General features: G+C 35.5%; 2 protein-coding genes across 4 annotated transcripts in view; one reads left to right on the plus strand and one right to left on the minus strand.

Annotated features, from left to right (window-relative positions):
* LOC127617081 (ras-related GTP-binding protein A-like) overlaps positions 1-476 on the plus strand; it is a 52,965-nt gene extending 52,489 nt beyond the window's left edge. Inside the window, exon 11 of the mRNA XM_052088966.1 lies at positions 25-476. The gene's annotated coding sequence lies outside the window, so the exon portion shown is untranslated. The remainder of the gene's footprint in view (positions 1-24) is intronic.
* A 1,935-nt stretch (positions 477-2,411) lies between these two features.
* polr1d (RNA polymerase I and III subunit D) lies at positions 2,412-9,857 on the minus strand. Of its 3 annotated transcripts, none has more exons than XM_052088970.1 (5): positions 9,725-9,857; positions 9,262-9,359; positions 9,047-9,123; positions 6,146-6,228; positions 2,412-2,631 (listed from the first exon to the last, which is right to left on the minus strand). In XM_052088970.1, exons 1-5 carry the CDS (start codon positions 9,758-9,760, stop codon positions 2,584-2,586), a joined length of 342 nt encoding a protein of 113 aa, XP_051944930.1. In that variant the 5' UTR covers positions 9,761-9,857; the 3' UTR covers positions 2,412-2,583. The 3 variants fall into 3 exon arrangements, with proteins under 3 accessions (XP_051944930.1, XP_051944931.1, XP_051944928.1); XM_052088971.1 differs by lacking the exon at positions 2,412-2,631 and adding an exon at positions 2,641-5,289; XM_052088968.1 differs by lacking the exon at positions 2,412-2,631 and adding an exon at positions 2,641-5,306.
* Between the last annotated feature and the right edge of the window lie 10,272 nt (positions 9,858-20,129).

Raw genomic sequence — 20,129 nt, forward strand, 5'->3', positions numbered from 1 at the left:
ACCTCAAGTTTTTGCTCTATGCAGATGACCTGGTGCTGCTGTCACCCACCCCACAGGGACTACAGCAATATCTGGACCTACTGGAGAACTACTGCCAGAACTGTGCCCTGGCAGTAAACCTGAAGAAGACAAACATTATGGTCTTTCAGAAAAAGTCCAGATGTCAGGAACACAGATACCAGTTCTCTCTAGGCAGCACCGTCCTAGAGCACACTATGCAGTATACTTACCTTGGGCTGATTATCACTGCATCAGGGAGTTTCAGTAAGGCAGTGAATGCACTTAAAGTAAAAGCTTGAAGAGCCCTATACGCTATTAAGAAAAAGTTCTATAATATTGAATTACCAATTCCAATCTGGTTTAAGTATCTATTTTGCATGACGGGGTGGTTGGTTTGAGCTTGACGGACCCTGCCTAACATGAAAAAGCAACAAACAAAATAAAAAATGTCAGTACTTGCTTGCTTTTGTTCTTGGTGGCTTCAAGGCTCAAATAATGTCATTTCCACTTTGTGATGTCATTTAAATCAACAGTACATTATTTATAGATAAAACAAGTTAGTGTTATAGTGTGGTCAGTCAAACAGAGGGATGCACACAAATCATAAAATATTTACAAAACATAAGGGTTATTTTGAATAAATATATCTTATGTATACAGGGACACATAAAATCCTGAAAATAATGAATGTTTGAAAAAATATATAACTTATTTTGTGATATTTGAAATGTGAAATTGGCAATGTACTAATGAAAAATTATTAAATATAGTATGTTACTCTTTTAAGAATAGAATTTTATCATACATCATGTTAACAAGAAGACTTGATTTAATAACTTTCAGCTTTGGAAACACACTTTGGGACATTTTTGTGCCTTATGGATCTCATTAAACGTTGCAGACCCAAATGACATCTGTTTAATAGAATTGCTAGAAAAAGAGAACAGAATGGAGAAACGCAGCAAGCTAACAGGCTTGATTAAAAAGACAGGAAAAATGATGCATTATTGCACAAGTACATTAGCATTCGCTGAAAATCACTGACTACAAAATATATATATATATATATATATATATATATTTTACTGCTGCTGTTATTATCTGCCTTTATAATTAGTGCTTCACTTTGTTCACACCATTTTAATTGTTAGATAATTTTGTCATCCAATGTATTTAATTAATTTGTTGATCTGCAATCCCTGTCTCGATACGGCTCAGCCGAGGGAAGAAAGAACTGACAGACACAAATGGTATCAAATCCTTTCTTCCATGTTTTATTGTTCCAGCATTCTGCTATATGGTCCAGAAAACCACATTCCACTGGACCCCTACCAATTAAATAGTTCTTTACCTTATATGGGGCTGACATACATGTTTGAGCTATGTGCGAAACGTGAGACAAGAAACAGACTCCTAAAGAACATCTTTAGAACAGCTTTAAGAGCAGCTGCAGCTACCCAACAAAAGAAGTTTAAAAGAGGCCTTCATTATTCCACATTATATCACCAGAGAAGTTGTTGAGAAGCATTAATTATTCCACATTAATTTAACCTATTTCTGTGGTATAGCTATTTTAATCCATCACTATGTTGTGAGTGAACTGATTGCGCAACCTGAAGCTCGAGACAAAATGGATCTAGTGTGACTGTCCCAAAGTTCGTAAACAAAGCCGTTTACACAACAGCATTGAATTAAACTAGACCATACCTTTTTCACATCTTCATATAATGATATACACCGTTTTTGTTTACCGCGCTGATATTTCACCTTCATTCGTGACACCAACGTTTTCTTTTCACGTGTTCGTGCATCACTGTGGTACTTTCCATGCCACATAAGCTCAGCTTTGCATAACTTGCAGGTTACAATCTTCTTTGCTGCATTTAATGTAAAATGCTCCCATGCCTTAGATGGTTAGGGCGGACACTTTTTTTTATGCCGCTGGTTGATCTGTACTTTCTGCCATTTCACCTGTGACTGTTATCAGTAAACGCTCCCCATGATGTGTGCAGACCAACTAATCGATAATGACATTCGTTGACAATTATGTTGATTATCGATTAGTTGTTGCAGCCCTAGTGTATGTGTGCGTGCACATGTATGTATATATATGGGAATGTTGTTGAGATGTGCAACAACTGCTTGAAACAGACGTTTACACACATATCTATGACTGTATTGATTTAAAAGTACTTGTAAAATAATCTCAGATCAAAGCACTCATAGGTCTTGCTTCAATAATATTTTTTTAACTGTTAATATGTTATTACATAATCTGTGATTTTATACATGGAAATATTTAGTATATCTTCAGACAGTTTATTAAAAGTTTTATTAAGAATATAATTTTATATGGACACTGTGCAATAAATACCACTTTATCTCAAGATATGAAGCTTTGCAATGGGACAAACAGTTTATCAATATTTATTAACTCACAAATGCCGCTCATTTAATACAAACACATTAAGCTTCATTGATTTTTTTTATATATTGTGGTAAACATACAAAAACAAATCAACAATGACAAGAACTGCAATAAGATTTACCCAATAAATCATCAATATAAATTTTTATGGAGCTTCACTCCATTGATTCTGCTTCTTTATCCTTGAAATCTTTCATCCGTGTCTGTTTCAGAATACAAAAGAAAAAGAACATTATTTGACAAGTAGTAAGGAATCATGTTCTTATTTACTTGCCAAACTAACAATAACTTAATTCAGAACTAGGCAAAACTATAACACGCACTTCCGAACAAGGGCTGTGTCGATACAATCAAATATCGATATATATATATATATATATATATCTCTCTCTCTCGATACTTTAGATCAATGTTTTGTTGTATATTTCTATGTATATTTATAACTATTTGTGCTTTTAACAAATAATGTCCAGCATTTCAATAAAATAGGTCGACTAAGCAAGCAAGCCTACACAATAAAGCAAGACACCTTGATTTCAAACTTTGAACAAAAAATAAAACTGGAAAAAAATATGAATTACTCATTAGATCCAGCTGGTCATAATCTCCAATTAAGCACCTATAAAATGGCTCTTGTTTGAGGCTTGAAAGCAATGTGCTGAAACATTTCTCCTGTTTGTCTGGGTTTTAATTCACTTGCACTTTTTTACCATGGAAATGTAAAACTTAATGTATTTTTGATAGAACTTTTTTTAGTCTGTATCTTAATTCAGTGTGCAGATAGATTTTTTTTTTTACAAAATATTTCTTAATTATTTACCGATTTTTTGAGTGAATGAACGGTGTGCACAAAAACAAATTTCACTCAATTTCACCTGGAACCCAGTTTAATGTTATATATAATACAGAATTATTATTCATGGCTCGATTTTCTTATGATTCACATGCTCTCAATTTTATTCCAATAAATACTGGTATATTTCAGTAATGTCCATTTTGCAAATAAAAGATTCCCTCTCAGTTAATGTTTTTTTTTATCAGTAGTTTGTCACTTTAGGTCACATTTTAGCTTTTAAAAATATTAAATTTAACAAAAATTCCATTAATAAATATGATGCAAAAAATGGCATGTGTGTATACAGTCTGTGTGTGTGTGTGTGTGTGTGTGTGTGTGTGTGTGTGTGTGTGTGTGTGTGTGTGTGTGTGTGTGTGTGTTTATTTTCTAGATGCCCAATTCGTCCTATTTTCAAGTTTTTTCAACAACATGTAGAACTTGTGCTGAAACCGGTACTGTCTCTTTAAGGTTAGGGACTTAAAAGCAAATGGAGTCGAATGTCCGATTACAATTAAATATTTATTTTTGTTGTTTTTTTTTATATCAACATCTAACTGTAAAGACCAAAGAGGGAATTATAAGAGACATTATCAATGACAAATGGATTACGTGGATGTCATCTTTGGACACACATTATAAGGCAAACCAAACTTTTACTCTCAACACGCAGTGAAAGGATGCTGAACTCTGTGTTGGTGTGTGAACCTGAAATATTACCAAGCAGTTGCTAATTACAGATATTTTTGCAATTCTCCAGCTATATCACGCTTAATGCATTAGCGTGCCACCCATATTTTATATCTGTGTATTGTGATGAACATGATAGCGAAAAAAATATTTGTTCTTGCTGCCATCTAGTGGAACACAATAAGTCTTTTCAAAGTGAGAGAGTGAACAGAACCAGAATTACATGCTTACAAATTTAGAAAGAAAAAAGAAAACGTTACAAAAAAATCCTGTTTATCATATGATTATAAACACAAAATATTATTTATGAATAATTTGTGTTTTCTTAAAAAAAATTGTTTGCATGTAGTCCAGAGTGTGTGAATGGTGAGCTTTTAAATTTGAGTGTGAAAAATTGCAGACGGCATCCAAAAAATGCAAGAGTTTAACAAGTCGCATTTGTGAGTGATATACTGTCATTTTAAAGTGCTGCACATCGGTAAATGATCGTTTTTGAGATTTTAAGAATCGATATAATCAAATAAAGATCACGGTTAATCGTAAAATCAATGTTTTTTTTGCATTACCCTCGTGTTAAACTCGTGAGTGAGGACTAGCATATCTGCGAGAGTGGGATCCGATTCAGTCTCTCTCTTGAACCTAATTGTCTGCAATAAGAAACACCACTCTGAGTTTGCATTTATTTAGACAACCTGCTTCAACTTTATTGAACTGTTGGGAATGATCTGAATACAAAATTAGCGGAATACAAATACAGATACCAGGGAACTAAAGTATAGATACAATATCATGAGGAAAATTATAACAATATATTGATATTTGATAGAATTTGCACAGCCCTACTGTAGCCGCTAAGCACATCACCTCAGTAGGTTAACAGATAGGCTACTCAAAAAAATTACAAATAAGCTTAATAACTATAACCTGTGGACTATTAGATTAGAATATCAACACTCAATCATCTTCCACCATTGGAGTGGGTTCTGGTATGGGTCCATGGAGTGATACCGCTTCTTCTGCGAAACCAGATGAAGATTCTGCCCCTGACTCTGAGCTCACATCCTGAGCTTTATTGACATTATCTTGCAAATATTGGCCCGGTTGCTAGGGAGGGTAGTCTCAAATGGGGTAACCACCTCGTAGTCACTATAATGTGGTTTGTTCTTGGTGGGGCGCGTGGTGAGTTGAGCATGGATGCCGCATTGGATGGCGTGAAGCCTCCACACACGCTACATCTCTGTGGCAACACGCTCAACAATCCACGTGGTAAGATGCGTGTGTTGATGGTCTCAGACATGGAGGAAGCTGGGATTCATCCTCCGCCACCCGGATTGAGTCACTACGTGAACACGAAGACTTAAAAGCGCATTGGTAATTGGGCATTCCAAATTGGGTGAAAAAGGAAAAAAAAATAAAACCAATTGTACATACAGTGCACAGTGATATTAGTTACAGATATTAGTTTTATTAATATTTGCCTTTTTATTATTAGACAAGACAGTTAAAAGTTACAGAGAACCGTTGAAACAGGCGAGCGCTTTAACACTGAGCTCAAACCCATCTGCTGCAGCACTGATGAGTGGACCGTTTAAATGAGACTGTGTTGCACACCAGTCTGTTATTGTAGTAACGCGTAACAACAAAACGAACAATGACTGGTTATTTACATGTCTCGGATGCTTCACATGCAAGAGGGCGATTCTCAATGCTCTCAAGAAACAAATGTCCAAAAGGGGAAAATATATACAATTCTGAAAAAAAAACGGAATATCGGTCGATTTATTGGCCTCAGCTATATATCGGTTGATCACTAAACAACACCCAATAACTTCTTTGGATTAAATCCAAGAATGTCCATAATTGGGATGTGTGTATTATGAGACAAAATATATAAACAAACATATTTGGTGAGAAGCGGCAGCGTTAGTAAACAACTTTCCAGTATCCAGGATGATGGGTGTCAGTATAGTCCAAAACCACAAGTACGTCAGGGACCGATGGGATGAGTAAAAGCCAACTCAAAACTTAGAGTGCACCTTTATTTGATGTTTTACCTTGTGAAATTAATGTGTTGCAGTGCTTTCAATATAGCACAGTTTTCCAAATTGGGGTTGTAAATGTAAATTTTGCTAAAAATTATATTGACAGGATAAAGGTGTGGTGGGAAATCGGTGTTTGTCTGTGTTCAGTCTCACCTCAAAAGTGTGCAGGGCATGTTTGCACACTTCAGTCAGGTTGTTCAAGCCGTTGCGCAGAGGTTCAGAAGCCGGAAGTCCTCCTGTAAAATTGACAGAAAGAGGGATGTGTTCAGTTGAACTCTAAAGGTTTCATGGAATAAACCGCTGCTGGTTAGGTTTAGACTGCAAGCTGCCCACATTCAAACTGAAAACAAATTCAGGTTTTAGAGACTCAAGGACCTCATTTCATGACAAGCAGCCAACAAGGTATTTGTTTTACTTGTAGACGTGAATGAAAGCGTCCATAATGTCGTCAAGCGCTCATTTTGTATTTTGTTTACTTCATGCATATATTGTATTATGTTTATTTACAAATGTAGTTCTCACGGCGTGAACAAAGGGTGTCTAAAGCGTGAGCAAGGAGTGGATGCATCAGAGACGTGCCCAATTAATAAATGCCCATTTCAAGGAACCGACCTGTATCTTGTGAAGAGAGCTACACCAACTTTCATTGATGTAAAAGCATGTTTCATCCTGACTGGCTGCATCACCACCTGGCATGGCAATAGCACCGCCCACAACCACAAAGCCCTGCAAAGGGTGGTGCGAACTGCCAGACACATCATCGGAGGTGAGCTTCCATCCCTCCAGGAAATGTATAACAGGCAGTGTGTGAAAAAAGCTCGGAGGATCATCAGACTCCAGCCACCCGAGTCATGGGCTGCTCTCACTACTACTATCAGGCAGGCGGTATCGCAGCATCAGGACCCGCACCAGCCAACTACATGACAGCTTCTTCCCCAAAGCAATCAGACATTTGAACACTTGATCTCTCACGATCAATATACATCAGCACAGCACTTTATTAATCCTATATCTCACACTGGACTGTCATAATTATATTCTCCACAATACAACATCTGTACATATATTTTTTATATACTCTACATTTGTTTTTTTTATTGTATGTGTATTCTATATTGTGGGTATTGTTTACTGTACATTGTATATTATTATTATTGTGTAAGTACATGTACATTTGATATGTAAATTGTTGTGTGTAAATATGTTGTTTATTGTAATTGGTCACTGTCATGACTGCTATGTTGCTCGAACTGCACACAAGACTTTCACCTACTGTTGCACTTGTGTATATGTTCGTGTGACAAAGTGATTTGACTTGATTTTGATTTGATGTTCCAATGCTTTTCGTTTTTCCCGATGATGCCGCAATGCGATCTGCCCTAAACAGCCGGAAGCCTGGCAGATGTAGGTAATGCGGTAAGCGTGCTGTACGGGATGGCTTCATTCAGCCAGGTTTCAGTGAAACACAGAGCAGCAGAATTAGAAAACTCCTTATTTGTTTGAGCAGAAGCAGTTTGTCTGTTTTTGTTGGCGAGGGAGCGGACATTTGCCAGATAAAATACTCAGTAGCGAGTCCTAATGCCACGTTGACGAAGCTTCACAAGTGCACTTCCCTCTCTTGCACAAGACAAGACTTTTCACCTACTGATGCACTTGTGTACATGGTAGTGTGACAAAGTGATTTGAAAGTAACAAAAACGCTAGAGCTCCACACCATACTTTAAGAATATAGTTTTTTTAACCAGCCGAGAAGTACGTTCTTCATTAAATGCAGTACATACTCTGACAGCATGCAAGTTAAATATGCACTCCATTTACATTAGTTATATTTATCTGCAAATTAAGTGCATTCCTTAGGGATGCAGGTGAGCAGTATGAATACATTTACAAACAAACTTTATCCGGGAATGTGTGCATTGTCCTAGGACCCGAATTTATGATGTAGAAACAACAAACGCAAGAACAAGTCTCTGCAGCTCCTGTTCCATTACAGGATAATGTGTCCAAAGGATGCACATTTCAGAATCTCATTGGATGTAGTAGGTAGTACTGTTTTATGAATAGTGACAACATGGACACTCTACTCCATTGACTAACTACTAGAGATGCACCAATCGACCGGCCAGGGACCGGAATTAGCCGATTTTCCGCATGCTCGGCTGGACCGGTGACCGGCCGGTCAGCCTCACGTTTTTCCGATTCCAATTCCGTTTTGTTGCCAGCGGCGCAGGCAATAACGTCACAGCCGCACGTAAACGTCATTGGCGTGGAAAATCTTCACTGTGAGTGAAGAATACATAAAGTTCGAAATGTGTAATAATTGTAAGGCCAGAGTAAACCGTGGGGGAACCACCACAATAACTTTCGGAACAACAAACCTAATTAGACATTTAAAACACCATCACCCAGATGAAAATGCCAATTTTAAAAAAGAAGCTAAAAGTGAAAGCGGCTAAAGCTAGCCAGAGCTCAGAGCCAGTCACAAGTCAGCAGCCTCTCCTTATCATTCCTTGGAATGTGCGGCGAAAAGACCAAAGCAATTACGAGGAAAATTATGGAATTCATGGCCCTGGATGACCAGCTGTTCTCCATAGTTGAGGAAATCGGATACATTTTCTCGATACAGAGTAGGAGGTACTTTCGACGTCGCGTTGCCAGAGTTGTTTAATCTAGTGTCATGTCACGCAGCCTGTTATCTGTCAACATTTGGGTACACAAATCCGGGAGAGGGGAAGTGGGGTGCTGGATTGCAGAGGCAGGCTAAATACTATACAAATTGTGCCGTTGTGATTTAATGTGCTGAGTAATGTAATTTTTCCCAAGAAAATTGCAATCGGTGCATCTCTACTAACTACTTCTGCCATACTAATGTATTGTGGGCAAGTCATACATTCAGAATATTCAGACATGGCAATTTAAAACATGTTCTGTTGAAGTGCCTCCAGGAACGGAGTTAGAAAGAACTGGACTAATACTACAAGCAGAGAATAAATGTAAAATCTTCAAATGGCACAATCTCATAAAAGACATTCACAATATAGTAGCTGTTCTCACCTCGAGTCTGTATGCGAAAGTTGATTTTACTTTCTGAAGGGTGTGTGATGCTGTATCCACAGAATTCCACTTCCTGACTGTAAAAAAAAAAATGGCAGTCAAAATACACTATTATGACAGACAAGCTCAATAATACCGTTATTAATTTTCTATCATGGATCAACTACATTCTTTTACAGATGTGAAATAACATGTGAACTCGGTAAATTTCGTACCTCTTCATGATCATGTATCTGAGTGAGTTGCCCAGCGTGTGATCCTCTTCATGCAGCACAAACGTCACACAGCCCTCATCTGCTCCATCGGCGCGGACCTGATTGAAATCAGAACACAGTTCACATCAGTCACGGGTGAAGTGAAGATGTGTACATGTGATGTCCAATTTTAAAAATGGCATTGCGTGTGAATTAATTCCTTATGTAATCTCTCAATTAATATGACCTTATAAAATATCCATGCATGATTTAAAAAGTTTTAATTATTTACACGGATAAGTGGCCAATAGCATGACACACCTCAGAATATGTAAACCTTCCAACAGTTCAACTATTCATTCATATTGAAACACAATATTAGAAATATTTAACTCTATACTATGAATCAATCGAATATGTTACATACAAAGAAGCCCAATCTGTGAAGGTTAAATTATAATTTAGTTTGTAAAAACAGGTTTACCATCTCCAGCGCGTGTTTCTGTGAGCCGTCCATCATGCTTCGAGAGAACACATGGCGCAAGTATACGATTTAGCAAGGAAATCTTTGACCCTTCGCGGCGGTCGCACTAGTGTGACGTACCACGTAAGTCTTCTTCTTCTTCTTCTTATCATTCTTCCTTGGTGTTTTACGGCAGTTGGCATCCAAATTGTTGCATTACTGCCACCTACTGTCTTTCTTTAACTTAGTCCTTGTTAGTCCTTCCAGTCCAGTCCTCCTTAGGAAATTAATCAAATATTTCCTTCCTTGATCATTATTTCCACATTCTATTATACTTTTAATGTTATACTCTCCTATATCCATGAAAAATGTCATGTTAATAAGTAGGCCAATATGAATGTAAGCAATACATTAGCAATAAATAAAAATTTATAGCAATGAATTAATTCGGCTGAACTGTTCTAAGTGTGTTTTGGAAGTGTAGCCAACATAAAGAACATGGCATGAATAGCATATTTCAGGAATCACCGTCATTGTTATCGTGTCTGCTCTAAGACCCATTTGCCACGTAGCTGCTATGGTAGTTTTAATATTTTCATGAATCGCACAAACTCCAAAAGCAAATGACTGTTTTGAATTTCCAACACTATTCAGTGTATGGATTTGTGAAGAACACACTGTTTTCTAGTTTCGTCGTGTTGCTCATTTGCAGTGTATTTAACATCTACATTCAAAGCGAGCAGTGCAATATGCAATGGATCCAAAATAATCTGTCTCCTTTGAGTTTCTCATAACAGGTAAGAAGAGTTTCATATCTGGATAAGTTTGAATATGAATATGCCATATTATTTACTGTACGTGAACTAATAATTTAAGCAGTAATTTAGCAATAATTAAATTTATTCCATACCATAATATCCATTTCAAATTTATTTTTTTAAATTTATTTTTTTTGCCTTACCTTAACAAACATTACAATATAAAATACAATACAATATAATATAATGCTTAAAAGAAACTGGAGCGCGGCTCATATCCACCATTGAAATCTGCTACTCCTAAGAACCACACGGTTGCTTACTTTGTGCCATCATGGTAATTTAATATTTGAATTGACATTAATAATCGCGATTACAATATCAACTGCAATAATCGACAATTATGATTTTTGCTAAAATCGTGCAGCCCTAAACTGGGTATGAATGAATGTGTATATATTGTTTGTTTCTATTTCTCATATAACTGATTCTCACAGTAACACTAACACTGTTACTCTTATTATTTTGGGTATGGCTGGCTATTCTCACATTGGTCCCAAGTCAGTTAGAAAGCATAAACGCTTCCCTGATTCTGTTTCTTATCCCTCTTACTCTGACATCGATTCACAGGCGCCAAAACCTCTCCCATTTAATCCTAGCCATCCATTCGGTATTGACCTAGACAGCGTGCTGTGTGGTCAACCTCCAATATGATGTTGCGAGATATTGACTTTTTCATGTTGTTTTTACTCAGACAGTAGTTGCTGAGATATGCAGCCTTACAAACCGTCAGGGGTGGGAGCTCATCCTAAAGTGTAGCGCCACCAACTGGTGGAAAAGATGTGTCACTTTTAACAGACATTGAAAAATCCCTATTTAGCGGATTTTCCCGCATTATTTTTTGCCTGCACAGTTTACATATGGCATTGAGTAAACAGATGAAGTTTCTTCTAACCAGTGTGTGTGGAAACGTTTAAACCATGTGTGTGACAACTAACCCTGCGTTAGTTTTTGCCCCGTGCTCTTGTAGGCTACGGATCTGAAAATGGTAATATATGCTGAAAGTGTTCATAAATATTTTTACTGATATAAAAATGTCAAATATTTACTGTAGATATATGCAATATACAGAATATGACAATATGACAAATTATAATTTGTGGAATTTAAATGTGTACTTAAATATTATTATTATTCTTCTCCTTGCACCCCAATATCTCAAAATGTTCTAATTTGGTACATTGATACTTCAGGGCAATGGGTACCCTCACACCCTACATTCGCCCATAGGGTGCACTACAGGCCATGCCCAAAAGTCCCATTTAAAAATGTATGTAATTTCCACCCCATTTGTCCAATTCTTCTGAAACTTGCTGTACATGCCTCATTTCTCATGTCGAATAAAAAGCCTCAAGGATCCATGAAGTCCAGCATGATGGATTTTCCTGTAAACTGAAAATCTTTCATTTAGGATTAAGACATGTTTTTTGGATTCCTCCATTGGGAGGGTTTAACCCCAACCCTCGCATTGCTGCTTGCAGCTATATTTATTAGATTCCTCCAGTAGGAGGAAATCAATTGTAATTGACAGTATTATTATTATTAAGATTCCTCCAGTAGGAGGAAATCTATTGTTATTGACAGTATTATTATTATTATTATTATTATTATTATTAGATTCCTCCGGTAGGAGGAAATCTATTGTTATTGACAGTATTATTATTATTATTAGATTCCTCACGTAGGAGAAAATCTATTGTTATTGACAGTATTATTATTAGATTCCTCCGGTAGGAGGTAATCTATTGTAATTGATGGTATTATTATTATTATTATTAGATTCCTCCGGTAGGAGGAATTCTGTTGTTATTAAAAGTATTATTATCATTATTATTAAATTCCTCACGTAGGAGGAAATCTATTGTTATTGACAATAATAATAATAATAATACTGTCAATTACAATAGATTCCCTCCTACTGGAGGAATCTATTATTAATAATAATAATAATAATACTGTCAATAACAATAGATTCCCTCCTACCGGAGGAATCTAATAATAATAATAATAATAATACTGTCAATTACAATAGATTCCCTCCTACCGGAGGTATCTAATAATAATAATAATAATAATAATAATAATAATAATAATAATACTGTAAATTACAATAGATTCCTCCTACTGGAGGAATCTAATAATAATAATAATAATAATACTATTAGATTCCTCCAGTAGGAGGAAATCTATTGTTATTGATAGTATTATTATTATTATTATTATTAATAGATTCCTCCAGTAGGAGGGAATCTATTGTAATTGACAGTATTATTATTATTATTATTATTATTATTATTATTATTATTAGATACCTCCGGTAGGAGGGAATCTATTGTAATTGACAGTATTATTATTATTATTAGATTCCTCCGGTAGGAGGGAATCTATTGTAATTGACAGTATTATTATTAGATTCCTCCGGTAGGTGGGAATCTATTGTAATTGACAATATTATTATTATTATTATTATTCGATTCCGCCGATAGGAGAGAATCTATTGTAATTGATAGTATTATTATTATTATTAGATTCCTCCGGTAGGAGGGAATCTATTGTAATTGACAGTATTGTTATTAGATTCCTCCGGTAGGAGGGAATATATTGTTATTGACAGTATTATTATTATTATTGCATTCCTCCGATAGGAGGGGATCTATTGTAATTGATAGTATTATTATTATTAGATTCCTCCAGTAGGAGGGAATCTATAGTAATTGACAGTATTATTATTATTATTAGATTCCTCCGGTAGGAGGGAATCTATTGTAATTGACAGTATTATTATTATTATTATTATTATTATTATTATTATTAGATTCCTCCGATAGGAGGGAATCTATTGTAATTGAAAGTATTATTATTATTATTATTATTATTAGATTCCTCCGGTAGGTGGGAATCTATTGTAATTGACAGTATTATTATTATTATTAGATTCCTCTGGTAGGAGGGAATCTATTGTAATTGACAGTATTATTAGATTCCTCCGGTAGGAGGGAATCTATTGTAATTGACAGTATTATTATTATTATTATTATTATTAGATTCCGCTGATAGGAGGGAATCTATTGTAATTGCCAGTATTACTATTATTATTAGATTCCTCCGGTAGGAGGAAATCTATTGTAATTGAAAATATTATTAGATTCCTCCGACAGGAGGGAATCTATTGTAATTGATAGTATTATTAGATTCCTCCATAAGGAGGGAATCTATTCTTATTGGAAGTTTTATTAGATTCCTCCATAAGGAGGGAATCTATTGTAATTGACAGCTTTATTATTATTATTATTATTATTATTATTAGATTCCTCCGTAAGGAGGGAATCTATTGTAATTGATAGTATTATTATTATTATTACTATTATTATTATTATTAGATTCCTCCGTAAGGAGGAATTATTATTATTATTATTATTATTATTATTATTAGATTCCTCCGTAAGGAGGGAATCTATTGTAGTTGATAGTATTATTATTATTATTACTATTATTATTATTATTATTAGATTCCTCCGTAAGGAGGGAATCTATTGTAATTCACAGTTTTATTATTATTATTATTATTATTATTATTAGATTCCTCCGTAAGGAGGGAATCTATTGTAATTGACAGTTTTATTATTATTGTTATTATTATTATTATTATTATTATTATTAGAGTCCTCCGTAAGGAGGGAATCTATTGTAATTGATAGTATTATTATTATTATTATTATTATTATTAGATTCCTCCGTAGGAGGGAATCTATTGTATTTGTCAGTATTATTAGATTTCTCCGATAGGAGGGAATCTATTGTAATTGACAGTATTATTATTAGATTCCTCCATAAGGAGGGAATCTATTGTATTTGATAGTATTATTATTATTATTAGATTCCTCCATAAGGAGGGAATCTATTGTAATTGACAGTATTATTATTATTATTAGATTCCTCCGTAAGGAGGGAATCTATTGTATTTGACAGTATTATTATTATTATTATTATTATAATTCTTCTTCTCCTTGAGCCCCAATATCTCAAAAAGTCACTGGTCAAAAGTTTTCTAAATTGGTACATTGATACTCCATGCCAACGGGTACCCCCAAACCAAGAATGGTCCACATTGCACAAATTTGTGAAAACCTACAAAATTCTTCTTCTCCTGAACCGTAGCTCCAATTGACTTGAAATTTGGTACACATGTGTAGAATTAAAGTCTTTGAAAATGTTACTTAGGAAAAATGAATACGATACAAAATGGCTGAAAGGGGCGTGTTTATGTAAATGTACAAATTTTAACAATATATACGTGTCAATAAATCAAATGTAATTTTGACTGATGGTTTTTCAAACCTAATATGCTTAAAGATGACATCACTCTGAAGTACTGCGCAAAGAATGGCCATGCCAAAATTCCCATTTTCTGGTCAAAAATGTTCTAATTTGGTACATTAATAGTACAGGCCAACAGGAATCCACAAACAAGAATGACCGACATACGCCACTAGGGGGCACTACAGGACAAGCCAAAATTCCCATTTTCTGGTCTAAAATGTTCTAATTTGGTACATTAATAGTACAGTCCAACAGGAATCCACAAACCAAGAATGACTGACATTCGCCACTAGGGGGCACTACAGGACAAGCCAAAATTCCCATTTTCTGGTCAAAAATGTTCTAATTTGGTACTTTGATACTACAGGCCAACAGGAACCCACATACCAAGTATGGCCCACATTCGCCCTTAGGGGGCGCTACAGGCCACTCCCAAAATTTCGTTTTCTGGTCAAAAACGTTCTAATTTGGTACATTGATACTAAAGGTCAACAGGAACCCTCAAACCAAGAATGGCCAACATTCGCCCCCGGGTGCGCTACAGGCCATGCCGAAATTCCCATTTTCTGGTCAAAAATTTTCTAATTTGGTACATTAATAGTACAGGCCAACAGGAATCCACAAACCAAGAATGACCGACATTCGCCACTAGGGGGCACTACAGGACAAGCCAAAATTCCCATTTTCTGGTCAAAAATGTTCTAATTTGGTACATTAATAGTACAGGCCAACAGGAATCCACAAACCAAGAATGAACGACATTCGCCACTAGGGGGCACTACAGGACAAGCCAAAATTCCCATTTTCTGGTCCAAAATTTTCTAATTTGGTACTTTGATACTACAGGCCAACAGGAACCCACATACCAAGTATGGCCCACATTCGCCCTTAGGGGGCGCTACAGGCCACTCCCAATATTTCGTTTTCTGGTCAAAAACGTTCTAATTTGGTACATTCATACTACAGGTCAACAGGAACCCTCAAACCAAGAATGGCCAACATTCACCCCAAGGGGGTGCTACAGGCCATGCTGAAATTCCCATTTTCTGGTCTAAAATGTTCTAATTTGGTACAATGGTACTACAGGCCAACAGGAACCCACAAACCATGAATGGCTGACATTCGCCACTAGGGGGCGCTAAAGGCCAGCCAAAATTCCCGTTTTCTGGTCAAAAATTTTCTAATTTGGTACATTGATACTACAGGCCAACAGGAACCCACAAACCAAGAATGGCCAACATTCACCCCTAGGGGGCACTACAGGTAATTCCCAAAAGTCCCATTTTCTTGTCAAATATTTTCTAATTTTGTACATTGATTCTACAGGCCGACAGGAACCCACAAACCAAGAATGGCCCACATTTGCCCATAGGTGGCGCTACAGGCCATGCCCCAAAACAATATATTCAAAGTGATACCATTTCCACGCCATTTAACCAATTCTTCTGAAATTTGGTGTACATGCCTCATTTCTCATTGGGAACAAAAAAGCCTCAAGGATCCATAAGGTCCGGTATGATGGATTTTCCTGTACACTGAAAATGTTTCGTTTAGGATTCAGACAGAAATACGTGTTTTTTGGATTCATCCATTGAGAGGGTTTAACCCCAACCCTCTACTGATCAATTTTAATTGATTTGCCATTTTGAGGAGGAATCCGCATTGCTGCTTGCAGCTATATTTAGATTCCTCCGTAGGAGGGAATCTATTGTATTTGTCAGTATTATTATAATTATTATTATTATTAGATTCCTCCGTAAGAGGGAATCTATTGTATTTGTCAGTATTATTATTATTATTATTATTAGATTCCTCAATAAGGAGGGAATCTATTGTATTTGACGGTTTTATTATTATTATTATTATTATTTGGACAAATGGCGTGGAAATGGTATCACTTTGAAAATATTTTTTTGGGGCGTGGCCTGTAGCACCACCTATGGTCGAATGTGGGCCATTCTTGGTTTGTGGGTTCCTGTTGGCCTGTAGTATCAAGGTACAAAATTTGAAAATATTTGACCAGAAAATGGGAATTTTGGAGTAGCCTGTAGCGCCCCCTAGGGGCGAATGTGGGCCATTCTTGGTTTGTGGGTTCCTGTCGGCCTGTAGAATCAATGTACCAAATTAGAAAATGTTTGACCAGAAAATGGAACTTTTGGGAATTACCTGTAGCGCCCCCTAATGGCGAATGTTGGCCATTCTTGGTTTGTGGGTTCCTGTTGGCCTGTAGTATCAATGTACCAAATTAGAAAATTTTTGACCAGAAAAGGGGAATTTTGGTGTGGCATTTAGCGCCCCCTAGTGGCGAATGTCGGCCATTCTTGGTTTGTGGGTTCCTGTTGGCCTGTAGTACCATTGTACCAAATTAGAAAATTTTAGACCAGAAAATGGGAATTTCGGCATGGCCTGTAGAGCCCCCTAGGAGCAAATGTTGGCCATTCTTTGCACAGTACTTTAGAGTGATGTCATCTTGAAGCATGTTAGGTTTGAAAAACCATCAGTCAAAATTACATTTGATTTATTGACACGTATATATTTATAAAATTTGGACATTTACATAAACACGCCCCTTTCAGCCATTTTGTATCGTATTCATTTTTCCTAAGTAAAGTTTTCAAAGACTTCAATTCTACACATCTGAACCAAATTTCAAGTCAATTGGAGCTACGGTTCAGGAGAAGAAGAGTTTTGTAGGTTTTCGCAAATTTTCACCGTATGGGAAAATCCATCATGGCGGAAGTTATGGGTTCTTGAGGCTTTTTTGTTCCCCATGAGAAATGAGGCATGTACACCAAGTTTCAGAAGATTTGGACAAATGGCGTGGAAATGGTATCACTTTGAAAATATTTTTTTTGGGCGTGGCCTGTAGCGCCACCTATGGGCGAATGTTGACCATTCTTGGTTTGGGGGTACCCGTTGGCATGGAGTATCAATGTGCCAATTTAGAAAACTTTTGACCAGTGACTTTTTGAGCTATTTGGGCTCAATGTTTGAAGTCATTTCAAATCAGAATTCAATTCTTATTTAATGAAATGTCACTTTTAACTAATATCACACTCTTGCAGCTAAGCAGTGCAACAGAAAGGATTTGAAACCAAAATACATCATTATGACATGTTGGCATGAATTTGAAGAAATATACAGTCATTTGATTAAAGATACCTGAATATCAACACAGAACTGTGCAAACTTCACAAAGCATCTCTTGAAGGCTTAAAAGCAACATTTTAAGTTTAAGCTATAAGCAGCAATTTCTCATCGAAATCAAGTCATCATGGAAACATGACTTTTCTCCAATGTTCAATCAGAGAAAAATATGCACTTTACAACAAAACATAAAATTTCAAAATGCATGATTTACAAATTGTTTTCATACATTTTGAAAGGTATAAAATAATATTATTGAAGAAATTTGAATATCTGCACAGAACTGTGCAAACTTCAAGAAAATGCTCGTAAAGGCCCAAACTCACCATTTTAACTTGAAAAGTTGTTTGAAGTCATTTCAAATCAGAATTCAATTCTTATTTAATGAAATGTCACTTTTCACTAATATCACACTCATGCAGCTAAGCAGTGCAACAGAAAGGATTTGAAACCAAAATACATCATTATGACATGTTGGCATGAGTTTTAAGAAATATACAGTCATTTGATTAAAGATACCTGAATATCAACACAGAACTGTGCAAACTTCACAAAGCATCTCTTGAAGGCTTAAAAGCAACATTTTAAGTTTATTAAGCTATAAGCAGCAATTTCTCATCGAAATCAAGTCATCATGGAAACATGACTTTTCTCCAATGTTCAATCAGAGAAAAATATGCACTTTACAAGAAAACATAAAATTTCAAAATGCATGATTTACAAATTGTTTTCATACATTTTGAAAGGTATAAAATAATATTATTGAAGAAATTTGAATATCTGCACAGAACTGTGCAAACTTCAAGAAAATGCTCAGTAAAGGCCCAAACTCACCATTTTAACTTGAAAAGCTGTTTGAAGTCATTTCAAATCAGAATTCACTTCTTATTTAATGAAATGTCACTTTTCACTAATATCACACTCATGCAGCTAAGCAGTGCAACAGAAAGGATTTGAAACCAAAATACATCATTATGACATGTTGGCATGAGTTTTAAGAAATATACAGTCATTTGATTAAAGATACCTGAATATCAACACAGAACTGTGCAAACTTCACAAAGCATCTCTTGAAGGCTTAAAAGCAACATTTTAAGTTTATTAAGCTATAAGCAGCAATTTCTCATCGAAATCAAGTCATCATGGAAACATGACTTTTCTCCAATGTTCAATCAGAGAAAAATATGCACTTTACAAGAAAACATAAAATTTCAAAATGCATGATTTACAAATTGTTTTCATACATTTTGAAAGGTATAAAATAATATTATTGAAGAAATTTGAATATCTGCACAGAACTGTGCAAACTTCAAGAAAATGCTCGTAAAGGCCCAAACTCACCATTTTAACTTGAAAAGCTGTTTGAAGTCATTTCAAATCAGAATTCACTTCTTATTTAATGAAATGTCACTTTTCACTAATATCACACTCATGCAGCTAAGCGCTGCAACAGAAAGAATTTGAAACCAAAATACATCTTTATGACATGTTGGCATGAGTTTTAAGAAATATACAGTCATTTGATTAAAGATACCTGAATATCAACACAGAACTGTACAAACTTCACAAAGCATCTCTTGAAGGCTTAAAAGCAACATTTTAAGTTTAAGCTATAAGCAGCAATTTCTCATCGAAATCAAGTCATCATGGAAACATGACTTTTCTCCAATGTTCAATCAGAGAAAAATATGCACTTTTACAAATGCAAAACATATAAATATTTCAAAAATGCATGATTTACAAACTCACCATTTTAACTTGAAAAGCTGTTTGAAGTCATTTCAAATCAGAATTCACTTCTTATTTAATGAAATGTCACTTTTCACTAATATCACACTCATGCAGCTAAGCAGTGCAACAGAAAGGATTTGAAACCAAAATACATCATTATGACATGTTGGCATGAATTTTAAGAAATAAACAGTCATTTGATTAAGATACCTGAATATCAACACAGAACTGTGCAAACTTCACAAAGCATCTCTTGAAGGCTTAAAAGCAACATTTTAAGTTTATTAAGCTATAAGCAGCAATTTCTCATCGAAATCAAGTCATCATGGAAACATGACTTTTCTCCAAAGTTCAATCAGAGAAAAATATGCACTTTACAACAAAACATAAAATTTCAAAATGCATGATTT

Source organism: Xyrauchen texanus, chromosome 23 (assembly GCF_025860055.1).
Source record: "Xyrauchen texanus isolate HMW12.3.18 chromosome 23, RBS_HiC_50CHRs, whole genome shotgun sequence".
Taxonomy (NCBI): Eukaryota; Metazoa; Chordata; class Actinopteri; order Cypriniformes; family Catostomidae; genus Xyrauchen; species Xyrauchen texanus.

Bases quoted from the DNA above. Each gene is read 5' to 3' on its own strand.
- polr1d (XM_052088968.1), bottom strand. From the start codon at position 9,760: ATGATGGACGGCTCACAGAAACACGCGCTGGAGATG. The intron at 9,360-9,724 runs GTAAACCTGTTT...GATTTCAATCAG, and splicing joins AGAAACACGCGCTGGAGATG to GTCCGCGCCGATGGAGCAGA. The intron at 9,124-9,261 runs GTACGAAATTTA...TTTTTTTTACAG, and splicing joins AGATACATGATCATGAAGAG to TCAGGAAGTGGAATTCTGTG.